The 18,027-nt window shown below is 41.5% G+C and overlaps 2 protein-coding genes across 4 annotated transcripts in view; both read left to right on the top strand.

Moving 5' to 3' along the window:
• abcc1 (ATP binding cassette subfamily C member 1 (ABCC1 blood group)) overlaps positions 1-5,004 on the top strand; it is a 112,703-nt gene extending 107,699 nt beyond the window's left edge. For all 3 annotated transcript variants that reach the window (XM_072268813.1, XM_072268812.1, XM_072268815.1), the window contains 2 exons: positions 898-1,092; positions 4,561-5,004. In XM_072268813.1, coding sequence (XP_072124914.1) covers positions 898-1,092; positions 4,561-4,669 — 304 coding nt within the window. In that variant the 3' untranslated portion in view covers positions 4,670-5,004. The remainder of the gene's footprint in view (positions 1-897; positions 1,093-4,560) is intronic.
• An 11,424-nt stretch (positions 5,005-16,428) lies between these two features.
• Positions 16,429-18,027, top strand: part of nomo (nodal modulator) — a 59,652-nt gene continuing 58,053 nt past the window's right edge. Inside the window, exon 1 of the mRNA XM_072268811.1 lies at positions 16,429-16,598. Coding sequence (XP_072124912.1) covers positions 16,455-16,598 — 144 coding nt within the window. The 5' untranslated portion in view covers positions 16,429-16,454. The remainder of the gene's footprint in view (positions 16,599-18,027) is intronic.

Genomic DNA, 18,027 nt, shown 5'->3' with positions numbered 1-18,027 from the left:
TGCCTTTCACCCTTACTAGAACATGGAAATTGTCCTACACATGAGAATCTTTTAAAAATAAATCATTTAACACACAAACATCTACAAGCAATCTATTTTTCCCAGGTTCTCTCTTTTAAAATCAGCCTCCCTCCGCAACCACCCTCAACCCCCTTCCCCATAACTATCTTGAAACTTACAGAATTGAGGTCATTGTTTCCCCCAACTCTTCCATCACATTGCCAGTTTCAATTACTCTGATGATAATTGCTACCTCACATTCAGTAGGACTATCTATATATTATCTCATTATAATTTGAATTTAGTAGTTTAATTTTTTTAATATATTTTTAAACCGTGTCCAAGGATTTCTGTTCATCAGAAACAGCTGGATGTGGTGAGGTGGTTTGACAGTATGATTGGTCAGATCATAGAACAGATTGTTTGCTAATGGTGTTTGGTTTAATGTACTGGATAACCACAAAAGGATCCGATCAAACATATTTAATTCTAAAACTGATCAGTTCTAACTTTGTACTGCAGCTGTTGTCCTGATTTTTATGATGGAGGTGGGTTAAGCAGTGGAAATTCACCTTTAGTTATTGTGCCTTTAATGTAAGCAGACAAAACTCACTTAAGTTAAATAAGTACTCATAGTTATAAACACAAGAGGTTCTGTGTGGATGCTGGAAATCCAGAACAACACACACAAAGTGATGGGAGAACTCAGCAGATCAGGAGGGTGAGTAATTTTGGCCCGAAACATTGACTGTTTATTAATTTCCATAGATGCTGCCTGACCTGCTGAGTTCCTCCAGTATTTTGTGCATGTTATATGTTCTATGACTATTTATTTTTGAGGGATTCCAAAGAAGAAAAACTGAAGTAAAAAATCTAAATTTTTTTTTGTGATTTCAGTGTTGGACAGCGACAACTGATTTGTTTAGCACGAGCACTTCTTCGGAAATCCAAAGTATTAGTTCTCGATGAAGCCACAGCTGCTGTAGATCTAGAAACAGACAAACTCATCCAGTCAACGATAAGAAACCAGTTTGATGAATGCACTGTACTCACCATAGCACATCGTCTCAACACCATTATGGATTATACACGGTAATTGAGCATCAATCCTGCAGCAATTTTTGTGTTGGGTAATTGCACACGGTAGTGGAACATATTCACGTTCTCCAATTTGTCTAATTTTATGGCACAAGTGAAGTCATTTTTTCTGTGTGATGAACTGTCATGTTTTCTCAAGCAACTCATATCACCTGCACTTTGCTGCGTATTTGAACAAAGGTGCTGCTTTCTATTGGCTTTCTATTAGCTGAAAATAATATTACAGTTGAAATCTCTAGGCAAATAGTGGGTTCCGAGCAGACAATTCCAGTCGTTAGGTTTGTAAATTAATCGGCGTAAATCATACCAGTTGCTTTTTAAGAAAAATACTTCAGAGATAAAGATTTCAAGTTATTAAATAGTGGCAATAGTAGAAACCTGAACTGTTGTAAAAATAAACTGATGGGCTAATTTTGGAATTGAGTAACTTAAAATTTAGAAATATGTTCATTCACGCCATCATTTTCCTCACTAAGTAGTTCCAGTCTCTGCTGAGAAGAGTGCAGAACCTAGTCTGTGTACAGAACCTGGTTTGTGCTTCCTCTGAGGGTAGAATATGGAAAATTCAAAAGACAACACTGGTGCATCTCAGGGGTGTGTGCTTAGCCCACTGCTGTATTCTCTGTATACACATGACTGTGTGGCTAGGCATAGCTCAAATTTGCTGACGATACAGCCATTGTTGGTAGAATCTCAGGTAGTGATGAGAGGCCGTACAGGAGTGAGATTTGCCAACTAGTGGAATGGTGCTGCAGCAACAGCCTGGCACTCAACACCAGTAAGACGAAAGAGCTGATTGTGGACTTCAGGAAGGGTAAGACGAAGGAACACGTACCAATCCTCATAGCGGGATCAAGAGTGGGGAGAGAGTGAGCAGCTTCAAGTTTCTGGGTGTCAAGATCTCTGAGGATCTAACCTGGTCCCAATACATTGATGTAGTCATAAAGAAGGCAAGACAGCAGTTCTACTTTATTAGGAGTTTGAAGTGATTTGGCATGTCAACAAATATGCTCAAAAACTTCTATAGTTGCACCATGGAGAGCATTCTGACAGGCTGCATCACTGTCTGGTATGGAGGGGCTACTGCACAGAACCAAAAGAAGCTGCAGAAGGTTGTAAATCTAGTCAGCTCCATCTTGGGGATAGCCTACAAAGTACCCAGCACATCTTTAGGGAGTGGTGTCTCGGAAAGACAGCATCCATTATTAAAGATCTCCAGCACCCAGGGCACGCCCTTTTCTCACTGTTACCATCAGGTAGGAGATACAGAAGCCTGAAGGCACACACTCAGTTTTTCAGGAACATTGACTGATCGTTTCCACGGATGCTGCCCGACCTGCTGAGTTCCTCCAGCATGTTGTGAGTGTTGCTTTGACCTCAGCATCTGCAGAGTATTTTGTATTTCTTCCCATCTGCCATCTGATTCCTGAATGGACTTTGAAACTTCGGACACTCCCTCACTTTTTTAATATACAATATTTCTGTTTTTGCACATTTTTAAATAATCTATTCAATATACATAATTTACTTGTTTATTTATTATGATGTTTTATTTTATTATTTTTTCCTCTCTGCTAGATTATATATTGCATTGAACTGCTGCTGCTAAGTTAACAAATTTCACGTCACATGCCAGTGATAATAAACCTGATTCTGATTCTGACAATAGTCCGGTGATTGTCTAAAAAGCCATCAAGTACGAATAATTAAACTATATGTTAACTCTTTACAGCAAATTGGAAAAGAGAAGAAAGTCCTAGTTTTAAAGTAGTTCATTTTGAGTTATTAAACAAGATGTAAAATTACTATGCTTCTTTATTTCACTTTTGGGATTTGAGTATGTTTGTGACATGCACGCATGTTACTTAAATTGAAAGTCAGAATCCACAGCTAGTTTGTGTAGCTTTTTTGTTGTAAACCAAATAGTAAGTAATGGTAATTGGTATAAATAATGCAGCAAATTTGTTATCCTGGCCTCTATCTTTGTAGTTGGGTCAAGACCGGACCAGATGGATTGGTTTTAATTTTACCAATGAGAGATAAAATTATAGGCAATGCCAACATCTGGTAAAGCCATTGCAATGAATTTGAAGAATTAGTGCTTTACCCAATTACAGTATGTCTGAGCTGAGACAGAAGACCAAAGTGAATCTGCTGAAGCAAACTACAATGATGCCATTGAATGTTGCAAGCTAGGAGCAACTGTCTACACCAAAAAAAGTTAATAAAATCTATATTTTGTGTTGTGGTTAATATTTCAAAATCAGTAATGCTCACTGCTGAGCATCCAAAACTTCTGAAAACCCATTAGAAAGAATATGGTGGTAAGGATCTTCTGGACAGTGATGCCAAATAAATTTGGACCATTCATTAAGAGAAGGATGGGAAAGCTTCCACAGTTGGCTATGCAACACCCCCTACCTGGCCACGCTTGTCAAAGTATTACAACAGTCGATGGTTCAGAATGTTTGACATACAATACTGTCTTTTTTATATGTAGTGATTGTATGTATTGCACTGTACTGCTGCCACAAAAAACCCAACTTTCATACCATTCGTAAGTGATAAACCTAATTCTGTTATGGGTGTCTGTTGTGGACTGAGAATAGGTAGGCGGCAGAGAGCGCAATCGTGGTTGGGTAAAGGGAAAGAGAGGGGAGGAAGCGGCAAGCACCAGAGAGACATTCTGTAATGATCAATAAGCCAATTGTTAAGAATCAAATGACCTTGTCTGCTGTCTCAGGGCTGGGTGTGTCTACACCCATGCCATCTCCGCTCCAGCACTCCTCTGCCACATCTCTGCGCCACATTAACACAGTACTGTGCAAAAGTCTTGGGCACCCTAACTACATATATGTGCCTAAGATTGTTGCACAGTGCTGAATTTTAAGAGGAAAAAAGCTTTAAAAACGTTGAAGGAGTCCTGATGAAGGCTGTCAGCCTGAAACGTAGACTATTTTCCATAGATGCTGCTTGACTTGCTGAGCTCCTCCAGCATTTTGTGTCTGTTGCTTAAAAATGTTAAAAGTGCTTTCAGACAATTAAACACGTTCTTGAATATTTTGGGCTGAATCTTGCTTGACCCAGCCCACATCTCCTGTCCTCCCTATCAGTGGACTAATTGCACCTTTTGAGCACAATTCAGTTCAGTGGTGAATCCCTGACTTTAGTGATTTCTGCATTGGAATGGATAGCAGTCCCAAAGTTGTAGAAATTAGGCATATTTCCCACAAAATTTCAGGCCCATGTGATTTGCTTAGTAATATTAGTAATAAAAACACTTTTGTTTCATTTTCCTTGTGACAGTGTCATAAGTATGAATGCACGTTTTCTAAGGTCCAATATGTAAATATAAACAATTGTTCATAATAGCTAACTGTAAATTGGAAAATAGGTGATAGTCCCAAGGTCACGAATGTTTTCTTGAGGTTTCTAACATGACATTACTTTTTATTCTTGCAGAGTTCTGGTTCTGGACAAGGGTCAGGTTGTAGAGTTTGATACCATACCTAATCTCATACTCAGAAAAGGAACCTTCTACAAAATGGCAATGGACTCTGGTCTTTTGTAGCGTCATTTTTTTTTTTGTTTTCATCCAAATTGGATATGTTTCACAAAATGTTAAATATATAAAACCTTGAAGTTGGCACCTGCTATATGTTTATAAAAAAATTTGTATAAAATGAGTATTTTCATATACTTTATAGATTTGAAAATTTTTTGTTTAAGATAACTTGTTGCTTTATTTAAGTATTTATATGTAGTACCTATAAATGAGAACCTGAATAATGGGTTCAAGGCATCAAAATAGGTAGTGCATTATGGTACTGCATTTATTTTTGACAACGGTGTACAATGTTACAAATCATGATGGATGAACAAATAATAAAGTTTGTAGTAGCTGGCTTTGAATCTGCTTTCTTTATATATTTGCAAGTAGGTCAGCTGGACCTAAGGCAGAGGTTACCTACCAAAATCTTTCAGCAACTTATCTGTGGCAGTAAGAGACTGTATATTTTGTGCAAGTTCACTTGCAAAATACATCTGTCACATGGATCAGTGAATCATGGAACTGTGCAGCACAAAGGGAGAACCCTGTGGCCCACTTCATTAATGCTCGTCTGATTCCAACCTTACTTTGCCCACTTTGGGCCCTTATACCTTTGCCCCTTTACTATAGGAGTACTGGTACATTTAATAGTACCTATTTCTGTCACTTCCTCTGAAAGCTTATTCCAGCTTCTGTGGGAAAAATTTGCACCATCAGATCTTCTCCCCTGTCATCTTAAACCTATTCCCTGAGGGAAAGATTCTGTGTATCCTATCTATGCTTCTCATAATTTTCTAAACCTCTAAGGTTACTCTTGCAAAAAAAAAATTGCCAGATAATATTTCACCAGTGAAATGCAATGTAATTCATTTGGGTATGCTTAATTAGACCAAAGGGTAGATCATCAGATCGTGCTTAGTATTAATTTGACTGTTGCTTGATCACTATTCTGGTACTTTATTTATTGAGATACAGTGTGGAATAGGCCTTTCCGGCCCTTCAAGCTGCGCTGCCCAGCAAATCCCCAATTTAATTCTAGCCTAATTATTGGTTATAATGACCAATTAACCTAACAACCAGTTTGTCTTTGGACTGTGGGAGGAAATCGGGGCATCTGGAGGAAACCTGTGCGGTCAAGGGGAGAATGTACAAGCTCCTTTCAGGACAGCAGCAGGAGATGTACCCAGGTTGCTGGTACTGTAAAGCGTTGTACTGACCACTACACCACTGTGCTGCCCTGTTGGGTGGACTACCTTGAGTAAGTAGGAGGGATCTGTTTTCCTTAGCAGAGGTTTCAAAAATAGGGGCAATAGATTTAAGGTAATTGTAAGGATTTGAGGGGAGGTGATTCTTTAAAATATATAATTTAAATACTTTTTCCATCAAGGTAGGTGGTAGAGGCCTGGAACTCTTGTCAAAAGTGTGATAGTCGTATGAACCTTAGATGGTACTTGCAGAGTTGAAGAATTGTGACCTGCATGGCTATAACCTTTTCCACAAGGTCAGTAAAATGAAAAATCTAGTCATTCGCGTCTGGAAGGGGGATGGAGCACATTTCTCCATCGGTATCAATGGTGTTCAGGTGGGAATGATTCTGAACTTCAAATTATTAGGTATCAATATCACCAATGTGCTGGTTCAGACACATGGGTACTATGATCAATGAACCTTTCATGTTTTTATTCTGTGGCTGCACCGCAGCTCGATTATGGCAACTTCTCTGCCTGAGACTAGAATTGCCAATGCAGCCCAGTCCATCACAGAAACCAACTCCTCTCCTATGAATCAGTCTGCACTTCCTGCTGCCTGGGAAAAGTAATATAATCCTGGACTCTCACCAGTCATTCTCCATCTCTCCCATCAGGCAGATGATTAAAAAGCCTGAGAGCATGAACTGCCAGACTCAAAGACAGCTTCTGTCAGACTATTATACAATTTTTGAATGGACCTATTATACAATAAAGATGAATTCTTGAACTCTCTCCCAATCAGCCTTGTCATGGTCCTTGTAATTTGTCTACCTGTACTGCACTTTCCTTAGTTGTATTACAATATTTTTCAATGTTTTCACTACCCCAGTGTAATTTATCTGTGTGGATTGCATACAAAACAGCTTTTCACAGTACATGTGACAATAATAAACCAATACCAAGCCACTTTGGGCCTAATGCTGGAAGGTACGCTTAGACTGGATAGCTCTTTTTTGATTGGCACAGATATGCCAAAAGTGTATTCCCTTACCTTGTTTGATTTTCCTAACTCCCAAATTAACTTTTTCCAGACTGAATCCCACTTGAATTTAATCGTACTAATTTCTTCCTCACAGTCTAATAATATTTTTAAAAATTTTTTTTCAAACTGGTAATGGAGCATTCTGAGTAATGCTCAATACACAAGTGCTGGGAGTTCTCAGTAGGCCTGAGCTTGCCTCTGTGTTCGGCTGTTGCTTCATATTTCAGCATCTCTAGTTTCCATTTTGTGTCATGCTCAATATCTTCAAAGTTCAAAGTAATTTTATTATCAAAGTATATATGTCACCATAATACAGCCCTGAAATCCATTTTTGTGTGGGCATACACAATAAATCCAAGAAAGAATAGAATCAATGAAAGACTACGTCCAGCAGGACAGAGAAACAGCCAATGTATAAAAGACAACGGCAGATATTCCACCCTGCAAAAACTCATTTCAGGGAGGTAGTACCCCGGACCCCTGCCCCCGGCAACCCCATATTCCCCTCCCCCAACCCCCAGTGGACCTCCAAGGGTGTATGCAATACATTGTTTAGTGATTCTGTCTAATCTGTAAACCAAGTTGGGGATATACAGAAAATGTGACAATAAAATATGTACTTATATTATCATGTTTATTCTATTACAACTTTAAGTAAGTCTATAGGGAGTTTGGCCTCATCACGTAGGACATCAATAGCGTATCTCCTTAGCATCCAGCCAGCTAATTTAAATAACGTTAGCTATGCTAATGAATGAATGACACCTGTTAAACTAACCTCAACATGTCTTTTACGTTTTAACCCACCATGGGCAATAGAAAAGTCACTGTTGCAAACAGTGCAGCGAGCAACACTGTCATTATTTTTGAGGTCGACTGTAAAGCCCGCCCACAGAGAAAACTGATAGGTCTACTTAGCAGGGGTCCCCAACCTTTTTTGTACCGCGGACAGGTTTAATATTGACAATATTCTTACGGACTGGCTGACGGGGGGCAGGGGGTGCTGTTAATCACGACCGGAATATAGGTGATAAGTCAACTATGTCACTTATAAGTGGCTAATACACTCAATTTTGTTTCTAAGAGGGTTTATCTAATGAATTTAATATTAAACACACAGCTCATATTTTCCTCACATGAATATAGTGATAAGTCAATAGCATCATAACATTTTAAGTAATGTTTGGATATTAAATACACAGTGCATATTTTCCTCGTTTGAACATATAAAATCATTGCAACACACCAATATCGCTGAATCAGTGGGAGCCCTGGGCTTGTTTTCCTGCAACAAAATGGTCCCATCAAGGGGTGATGGGAGACAGCGATACTCGAAGGGGGTTCCTTATGTCCAGTCTATTCCGCAATTTAGTTTTTGTTGCATTCATTGCAGAGAGATGTTGGAAATGGAAGCAACGTTTTCAGTGCTTTCGTGGCTATCTCAGGATATTCAGCCTTGACTTTGATCCAGAATGCCGGCAGAGATGTCTGTCTGTATCTTGTTTTACGGCGGTTGGCATCCAGCTTAATGGTGCATTACCGCCACCCTCTGCTCCAGAATGTGCACTAGACATACATTCTAAATCCCTTCACCCAATCTCACACACACACACACACACACAAACCTACACTTCACCCATCTTTGACCATCCTAGTATCCTATTCCTGTTTATTCGTCATATTCTATAAAAAAACCCTGTACCCCTTAAAAATGCTAAAAATACCCAGACTTGTGCTCTCTCACCCATGCCCAGCAACCCTTTTAATGTGAATTCCTGCATGCCCAACTCCCTTAATTTATTTCTCATCATCTCTCTCTGTATCCCATACTTCCTGCAACTCAGAACTACATGTTCTACTGACTCCTCTTCCTGACATTCCTCACACAATCCTGTCTGGTGTTTCCCTATCATTTTCAATGTTTTGTTTAATGCACAATGCCCCAGCCTTAACCTAGTCCACACAATTTCCTCTCTTCTGTTTCCATTACCTACCCTAGTAACTGTAACACTCTTTTGTATTTGATATAAATGCCTCCCTTTCCCCTCCCTGTCCCATCTTTCTTGCCACATTCAGTTGACTTTTTCCCAGATTACACACTTAACCTCTGCTTTACTGATACTAATGTGCATTTCCACATTTTCTTTCTTTAACGCCCTCTTTGCCAACTCATCCACCCTCTCATTCCCCTTCACCCCTACATGTGCTGGAACCCATAGAAATTTTACTTGACCTCCCTGATTTGCAATTCTTGTAACTAACTGAAGGACTTCATAAAGTACATCTTGCCGACTGTTTGTGTGAAAAGACCTTAAACTTGCTAGAACTGAGGATGAATCTGAACATATCAATGCTTCGACTTGTCTGGCTTTCTGCACCCATTGCAACGCAACCAACACCGCCAGCATCTCCACTGTAAACACTCCTAACTTATTTGATTTTCTTCTGCTGATTCCAATTTCTTTTGCTGGTATGACCACCCCAAACCCTGTCACTCCTGTTGCAGGTTTCTTCGCACCATCCGTATAAATGTGAGTATAATCGCTATACTTTTCCATCACATGACAGTTAAATGCATTTACCAAATCTGTTTTATATCTTTCTTTCCTTTTTACCTCTAACAAATGCCAGTCTATGTCAGGCCATACAAGCTTCCATGGAGCTACAACCGGATAAACTACTGAAGGACTTATCCTCAGATCAAATACTCCACATTCTTTCGCGATATCATTCCCTACCCGACTAAAGGTATCCCTCTGAAACCTCCCATTTTCCCAGCACTCCTGCAACACTCCTTTAGTAGGGTGAGAATCATTGTGCCCCTGCAAGTTAGCCCAGTAGTTTGCCATCAGTTGCATCCTTCTTAGTTCCAAAGGCATTATTCCCATTTCCACCTGTAGGGCTGACACTGGTGACGTTTTAAAAGCCCCACTGCACACTCTCAAGGCCTGAGCCTGAATCACATCCAGTTTCCTTATAAGAGACCTAGCTGCTGATCCATATACTATATTTCCATAATCCAATACAGATCTTACTAAAGCCACATACATTCTCTTCAAAGCTGAACAACTTGCTCCCCATTCCCTACCAGTCAAACATCTCATCACATTTATTACTTTTTTACATTTCTCCTCAACTTTCCTGATATGGTCTGCCCATGTTAATCGTGAATCAAATATAACTCCCAGAAATTTAAATGATGCAACCCTTTCTAATTCAACCCCATACATCCTTAACTTCTTCCCTACCTCAACTCTTTTCCTGGTAAAAAATACAGATTGAGTTTTGTCTACTGAAAATCTACATCCCCAATCATAACCCCACTCCACCACTTCATCAATTGCTTCTTGTAGTTTCCTGATTATATGGTCCATGTTCCTGCCTCTTTTCCACAAGGCCCCATCATCCGCAAACAGTGACCTACCTATATCCACTGGTACCTTTGTGAAGACATCATTGATCATAATCATGAAAAGTAATGGGCTAATCACACTACCTTGAGGTGTGCCATTTTCTACTATGTACTGTTTTGATAATTCTGATCCAATCCGAACTTGAATTTTTCTACCAAACAAAAAATCTTTAATCCAATTAAAAACTCTCCCACCAACCCCCATCTTGTGCAGTTTAATTAATAATCCTTCCTTCCACATCATATCATAGGCTTTTTCAATGTCCAAGAACACTGCCACTACTGACTCTCTATTTGCCTGGGCCTTCCTTATTTCAGTCTCTAACATAATCACTGAGTCCATGGAATTCCTTCCCTTTCTGAAACCACTCTGATAACTTGCCAGCATTCCCCTTTTCTCAAGCTCATATGATAACCTTTCTGTTATCATCCTTTCCATTATCTTACATATACTTGATGTTAATGCAATTGGTCTGTAGCTAGTGGGTTTTGACAGATCCTTGCCAGGCTTCCTTATTGGAATTACTACTGCTTCTTTCCATGCACTTGGTAATCTTCCCTCCTCCCACACTCTGTTATAAAAATGCAGCAACTTCAAGAGCGCTCCTTCTCCTAGATTTTTTAGCATCACAGAGCATATCAGATCTTTCCCTGGGGAGGTTGGTCTCGATCTCTTTATTGCTCTCACCATTTCTGCTAATGTAAATGGATCATCAATTATATCATCTGTTCCTTCCCTCCTGCTTAACACACCTGGGTGTTGGCTCATTATTCTTTCCCTTCTTCTTCTCCCTTCTTCAGACAAATTTTCTGAACTGTGTATCAGTACAAATGACTTGGCCATGACCTCAGCCTTATCCCTACTGGAGACTGCAGTTTCCTCCTCAGATATCATTACTGGATATTCCCATTCCCTTCTATCTCCTCCCATCCTCTTAATCATTCCCCATATCTCTCCCACAGGTGTTGTTCTTCCTACCTTGTCGCAAAAACTCCTCCAACTTGCCCTTTTAGCTTGACGTATAGTTCTTCTCACCACTGCCTGTGCTTTCTTATATTGAACCAAATGCTGCATATTATGGGTTCTTTTAACTAGCCTGAATGCTCTATTTCTGTTTTTTACAGCCTGACAACATTCCTCTGTCCACCATGGTACCAGTTTTCTATTCATCCTATTTTTATTCCTAGGTATAGATCCTTCTGCTGCCATGATAATTGCTGAAGTCACCTGACTGTTTAATTCATCTACATTTCCAGAAATATCAATCTTTGTCAACCCTTCTTCACTCAACTTCTGGAAATTACCCCAATCAGCTTTTTCAAACACCCACTTTGGGGTTCCACCACCTGGTCTTACTTCAACTCTTTCACCCACTGAACACAAAACTGGGTAGTGATCACTGCCTACTGTTGAAGCAGTCCAAACTCCCCAGTTACTAATGCCAGCCAAGGTATTAGACACTAACGTAATATCTAACACTGACTGAGTTCCTGTTGTTATATCTATCCTTGTGCCATTACCATCATTCATACACACCAAATCCCTTTCTTCCATCAAATCTTCAATTACCTTTCCATTTGGATCTGTAATCTGATCCCCCTATATTGTGCTGTGAGCATTGAAATCTGCACACCACACTACTTTATGTCTGTTTTGTCCTTGTATCTTTAATAGGCTGTCCAAATCCAACCTTTTACATGGATTGTAGTAGTTAATTATAACCACTCTCTCCCCTCTCTCCCACACTTCCACCACTATGCATTCCTGATCATCTCTTTTTTCCAGTACCCTATATGGTATACCTTGCTTGATTAACATAGCACAACCCTCTCCTCCCCCTAGATTTGTATCTTTCCTTATCATTGTATACCCATATACCACAAAGTCTAAAGTTGGTTTCAACCAAGTTTCCTGAATACACACTACATCCGGTTTTACAACCATTTCTTTAATAAAGTGCTTGAATTCCTGGCTATTGGCCAGTAAGCTCTTTGCATTCCATTGTAAACGAATCACCATAATTAGTATTAACCAACACATGACACTTCCTGGCTTGACTGATTACTGAGGTTCTCCCTCACTTCCTCCCATGTCAGTCCTACTAACCCTAAATGGTTTACTGCTGCTTTTACCACCAGCTGAATTTTGTCACTTTCTGACTTTACCTCAGCAGTACTATTAATCACTCCTGCAATGAATGTTACTAGAGCCTTTTTGTCTACATAAATCCTGTCATTTGTTCTTTGTTGCATCTCTCGTATCCCTATTGCTCCCTGTTCATTAGGAACATTATTCTGTTCTCTTGACATTCTTACAGCTTCTGCATAAGTGATCTTTCTTTTCACTCTTATTTCTTGAATTTTAGTCTCCCGTCTCACAACCGCACACCCACTATATGCAACATTATGAGCTCCTCCACAATTGCAGCATTTTGGTTGAACTCCTGTTCCGCACTTTCCATATTCATGATCACCCCCACATCTAGCACATCTCCTCTGCCTTTTACAGTTTTTAGCCACGTGTCCAAACCTTTGACAATTATAGCACCTCAGTGGCTTTGGCACATACACCCTTACTGGGTAACTCATGAAACCCAGGAACACCTTCCTTGGCACTCTTTCTTCTTCAAATTCAATCAATACTGATTCACTTTCCTTTTTCACTCCCTCCTTTGTTGTTTTCAGTCTTTGAACATTCATTACTTTCCCTCCTTTGATATTCCTCTTTATCTCCTCCATATTTATACTCATTGGTATCTCCGTGATCACTCCTCTACAACCACTGTTTTGTGCTCCCACCCTCCCAGTGTATTCCACCTTGCATTTTCCTATCTCTTTTAGCTTGAGTGCTTTCTCAAGTTGTTCCTCATTCGCACATCTTACCAATAAGTTGCCATCATTAAGGACTTTTGCAAGTACTATTTCCCCTATCTTATTTGTCAGAGTTGTTGTTAGCACAAACGGGTTAATTTTCTTCATATGTCCCTGAGCCTTCTCATTAAACCTAATTATGACAACACCTCCTCTCTGAGCTTGTTCATCTTCCTCACTTTCAGAGCTTTCTCCACTATCATCTCTTATTCTTTTATTCCCTTTGTCTTGGTTTTTATTCATCCGACCCCTCACTACCTCCTCATTCCCTTTATTTTTCCCTTCACAATAATCCACCTCTCCCCAGCTGCCTACCTCTGGTCCCAAGTCTCTATCCCTCTCCTTCTCCACTTTCTTTCCCTCAACCCCACCTCTTATCTTGTCCGCCATTATCGGACCCACACGACCCCCTCCCAGCAATTTCCGTTCCTTCCCCACTCTCTTTCCCTCAACAGGTTCCAAAACACACTCACGCATCAAGCAAAACACAGCCAGCTTCCAGTCCAGCTCCGGCAGAGATGTTATGTTAAACATCCTTTTCAGCCCGTCGTCATTTGCAAGCTCGAGGAGTTGTCATGGATGACACGTGCGTAATGACATCTCGTGTGTTCAAATTCAACAGTGCGTGACAGGGAATGAGGAAAGGTGCAGCTGACTCATATCGTTCCATATCGCCAAATCAGCGGCCTGGTGGTTGGGGACTACTCTTAGCACGAAGAGAGACCAATCAGGTTGGATGCTCGCTCTCCCTCAAAAAAAAATCGCTTTCCGGGATATTGTATATAATTTCCTGGCATCAGGGACCCTCTATCAATATGCGGGAGACTCCCAGAACTTCTGGGAGAGTTGGGATGTCTGCAACGGACTGCAATCTAAAAGAAAAAAATGATGATTAAAAAAAAGTAAGAGGAAATATCAAGAATATGAGATGAAGATTCCTTGAAAGTTAGCCCATAGGGTGCAGGGATAGTTCAGTTGGGGGCTGAGTTAAGTTGAGTGGAGATAAGCTCTGCTGGTTCAGAGCCTAACCAAGTGGGTAATTTTACTGCAGCAGGCAGGGGCAAGATTTTTAAGCAGGCGGTGATAGGTGGATTAGCAGGGATAAGAGTGGAAGCTGGCAGTTTGGTGAAGTTTTAGAGGCTTTTAGATATACACATGAATATGAGTGGATATGGATGATACAAAGGAGGACGTTTAGTATAAATGGATCTTACGATTGGCACAACATTGTGGGCTGAATTGCCTATTCTCTTCTGTGTTTATTTTTGATATCCTTATCATCTTCAGGTTACAGTGTCTCAGAAAGGCAGCGTCCATTATTAAGGACCTCCAGCACCCAGGGCATGCTTTTTCCTCACTGTTACCATCAGGCAGGAGGTACAGAAGCCTGAAGGCACACACTCAGTGATTCAGGAACAGCTTCTTCCCCTCTTCCATCTGATTCCTAAATGGACATTGAACCCTTGGACACTATCTGACTTTTTAAAATATACAGTATTCCTGTTTTTGCACGTTTTTAAAATCTATTCAATATACTTATGCCGGCCGGTTTAGCGAGCAGAGCGGCGGACACCCCTGCTGAAATGTGGAGGAAAACACACAGAGGATGCAGAGGGGGATCACAAAGGTGAGGAAAGAGGACCGGGTCGAGATAACAGAGACTTATGGAGAAGAGGAGTTTGCGGCGCTAGCCAGGCGTCAGAAAAACATTTCGGGAGTGCAGTGTTATGTGTTTTACTGGAACGGGGCTGCACGAGGACATACCCGATCAAATCTTTTCCATGGACGGCTTCCAGGCCATTCGGGCTGACCGGAAGTGCACTGAGAGCGGTAAGCATAAAGGAGTTGGGTGCTTACTGTAAACACAAGGAATTCTCGGATGCTGGGAATCCAAGCAACACACATCAAAGTTGCCGGTGAACGCAGCAGGCCAGGCAGCATCTCTAGGAAGAGGTACAGTCGACGTTTCGGGCCGAGACCCTTCATCAGGACTAACTGAAGGAAGAGCTAGTAAGAGATTTGAAAGTGGGAGGAAGGAGGGGGAGATCCAAAATGATAGGAGAAGACAGGAGGGAGAGGGATGGAGCCAAGAGCTGGACAGGTGATTGGCAAAGGGGATATGAGAGGATCATGGGACAGGAGGCCCAGGGAGAAGGAAAAGGGGGGGGGGAACCCAGAGGATGGGCAAGGGGTATAGTCAAGGGGACAGAGGGAGAAAAAGGAGAGAGAGAGAAAGAATGTGTGTATATAAATAAATAACAGATGGGGTACGAGGGGGAGGTGAGGCATTAGCGGAAGTTAGAGAAGTCATAGTTCATGCCATCAGGTTGGAGGCTACCCAGACAGAATATAAGGTGTTGTTCCTCCAACCTGAGTGTGGCTTCATCTTTACAATAAAGGAGGCTCTGGATAGACATATCAGAATGGGAATGGGTGTCCAGCTCTTGGCTCCATCCCTCCCCCTCCTGTCTTCTCCTATCATTTCAGATCTCCCCCTCCCCCTCCCACTTCCAAATATCTTACTAGCTCTTCCTTCAGTTAGTCCTGACGAAGGGTCTCTGCCCGAAACGTCGACTGTACCTCTTCCTAGAGATGCTGTCTGGCCTGCTGCGTTCACCAGCAACTTTGATGTGTGTAGGGTGCTTACTGTTCTGGTTAACAATGGATGGTGCAATCCTGGTCAAATTGCGATTGAGGAATGTGTTTGTAGACCGGATATTGAACTTTTTGCTGTTGGACTCCGGTCATATTTCACCGAGATACAACACTGGGCGTCATGGGAGGTTGCCTGTGGCCATCGAACTTCGCAACTCCTCCCGTGGAACGTCAGACACCCTGAGCTGGTCCTGGACTTATTTCCACCTGGCATAGTTTGCATTTTGTTGTTTGATTGTTTGTGGTTTTTGTATTGCTATATTTATGCTCTATTCTTGGTGCGGCTGTAACGAAACCCAATTTCCCTCGGGATCAATAAAGTATAGCTATCTATCTATACGTATACAGTAATTGATTTACTTATTATTATATGTGTTTATTTTATTTATTATTTTTTTTCTCTCTGCTAGATTATGTATTGCATTGAGGTGCTGCTGCTAAGTTAACAAATTCCACGTCACATGCCGGTGATAATAGAACTGATTCTGATTCTGATTTGCCTTTTCGCCGGGCTGTTCACCGGTTGCAGGAGACTCTGGTTCCGCTGGGTGGCGATGTCGTAGGATCTTCCCGGTCTGCGGACGACAGGACCAAGTTGGCGGCGCATGCGCGCGGAGAGCAGCAGGGACCGGCGGTATGGCGAGGGGGTTACTGGGGCTGGCGGCAGTTCTGCTGTTGCTGACAGCGCTCAGCTGCCGTCTGGCTCGGGGCGAGGATATCGTGGTGGGGTGCGGGGGATTCGTGAAATCCGACGTGGAGATTAATTACTCGTTAATTGAGGTGAGTGCAGGCCCGGGTAAAGCCCCGAGCGGGGCAGCCGGGATCGGGGAGAGAGTCTGGTTTCTGTCACCCAGTGATTCATATCGGGGGCAAAAGGAGCCGCCTTCGTCAGATTGTGGTCCTTCTGAACTCACGGTGGGAGTACTGCCCTGTCAGAGGCGCATTCCTTTGCCCGGATATTACGTGCTGCATTTACCTGACAGGTGTCTTCCCCCACCTGGCCGGCAGTTACCTCCCAAACACGCCCACGGGTTGCCTTCCAACCATACTCCCCAACCCCGGCCAGTGCCTCCCTCTCACCTCTACCTACCTGGCTAGCCTGCTTCTTCATTCCTTGCTGCGCCTCCCGTTCCTGTTTCTCCGTATTTTCTCTCAGGTCCAGTCTTGTGATAATCAAAATAGTCAAGCAGCAATCTTAGTACAGAAAAGAGCAGAAGAACGCACAGTGCTGTTACTTTGAACCTGCGTTGCCATATGCATTTTTTGGTTCATGGTCTGTGAAGCTCTCTGAGAATTAAGAAACTTTAGGAAATGAAGTTGATAACGAGTCAACTGAAGAAACAGGATTGATCAAAGGATAAACTTCTGGATCAAAGGAAGTGGAAAGTATTGTAGTAGTTAGCGTAATACTTTTTCAACGTTAGTGACCGTGTGGGTTTCCTCCCACTTTCCAGAGGTACAGTTGGCTTAGTAGATTGATTAATAACAACTTTAAAGAGCACTTTTCCTACAGATAATGTAGTTCAAGCAGCATCTCTAGGAAGATGTACAGTCGACGTTTCGGGCGAGACCCTTTGTCAGGACTAACTGCTTCTTTCAGTTAGTCCTGACGAAGGGTCTCGGCCCAAAACGTCGACTGTACCTCTTCCTAGAGATGCTGCCTGGCCTGCTGCATTCACCGGCAACTTTTATGTGTGTTGCTTGAAATTTCAGCATCTGCAGAATTCCTTTTGTTGATGTAGTTCAAAGTGCTTTACTATGGAATAAAAGTGCAAACATGAAAAAAGACAAAATGATGTTAGTTAAAAGCAAGTTAATTAAATAGGTTTTGAGCTGGTGTTTAAAAGTGCCAACTGAGCCTGCATCTCTTATGGCTTTAGGTATTGAATTCCACAGTTTAGGTGCCTGGTTCTTAAAAAGCTGGCCTACCAATTATCTTTTGAGGGAGATTGTTTAATTTTAAAGTCTGGCAGAAGAAGTCCTGAGAGCTCGAGCAGGATTATAAAACAAACGTGTTTCTGTGATGTACTCTGACCCCAGAGCATTAAGAGTTTAAAAACATGAGAATTTTAAAATCAGTTCTTAAAAAAATACAAGAAGCCAATATAGAGTAGCCAGTATGGGAGTGATTGGTCACATGGGTGCAATTGGGTGGCATGGACTGGTTGGGTTGGAAGGGCCTGCTACTGTACTACATCTCTTTTAAAAA

The sequence above is a fragment of the Mobula birostris genome, chromosome 9, assembly GCF_030028105.1.
Source record: "Mobula birostris isolate sMobBir1 chromosome 9, sMobBir1.hap1, whole genome shotgun sequence".
Lineage (NCBI taxonomy): Eukaryota > Metazoa > Chordata > Chondrichthyes > Myliobatiformes > Myliobatidae > Mobula > Mobula birostris.
This window is presented reverse-complemented; position numbering and strand designations above follow the sequence as displayed.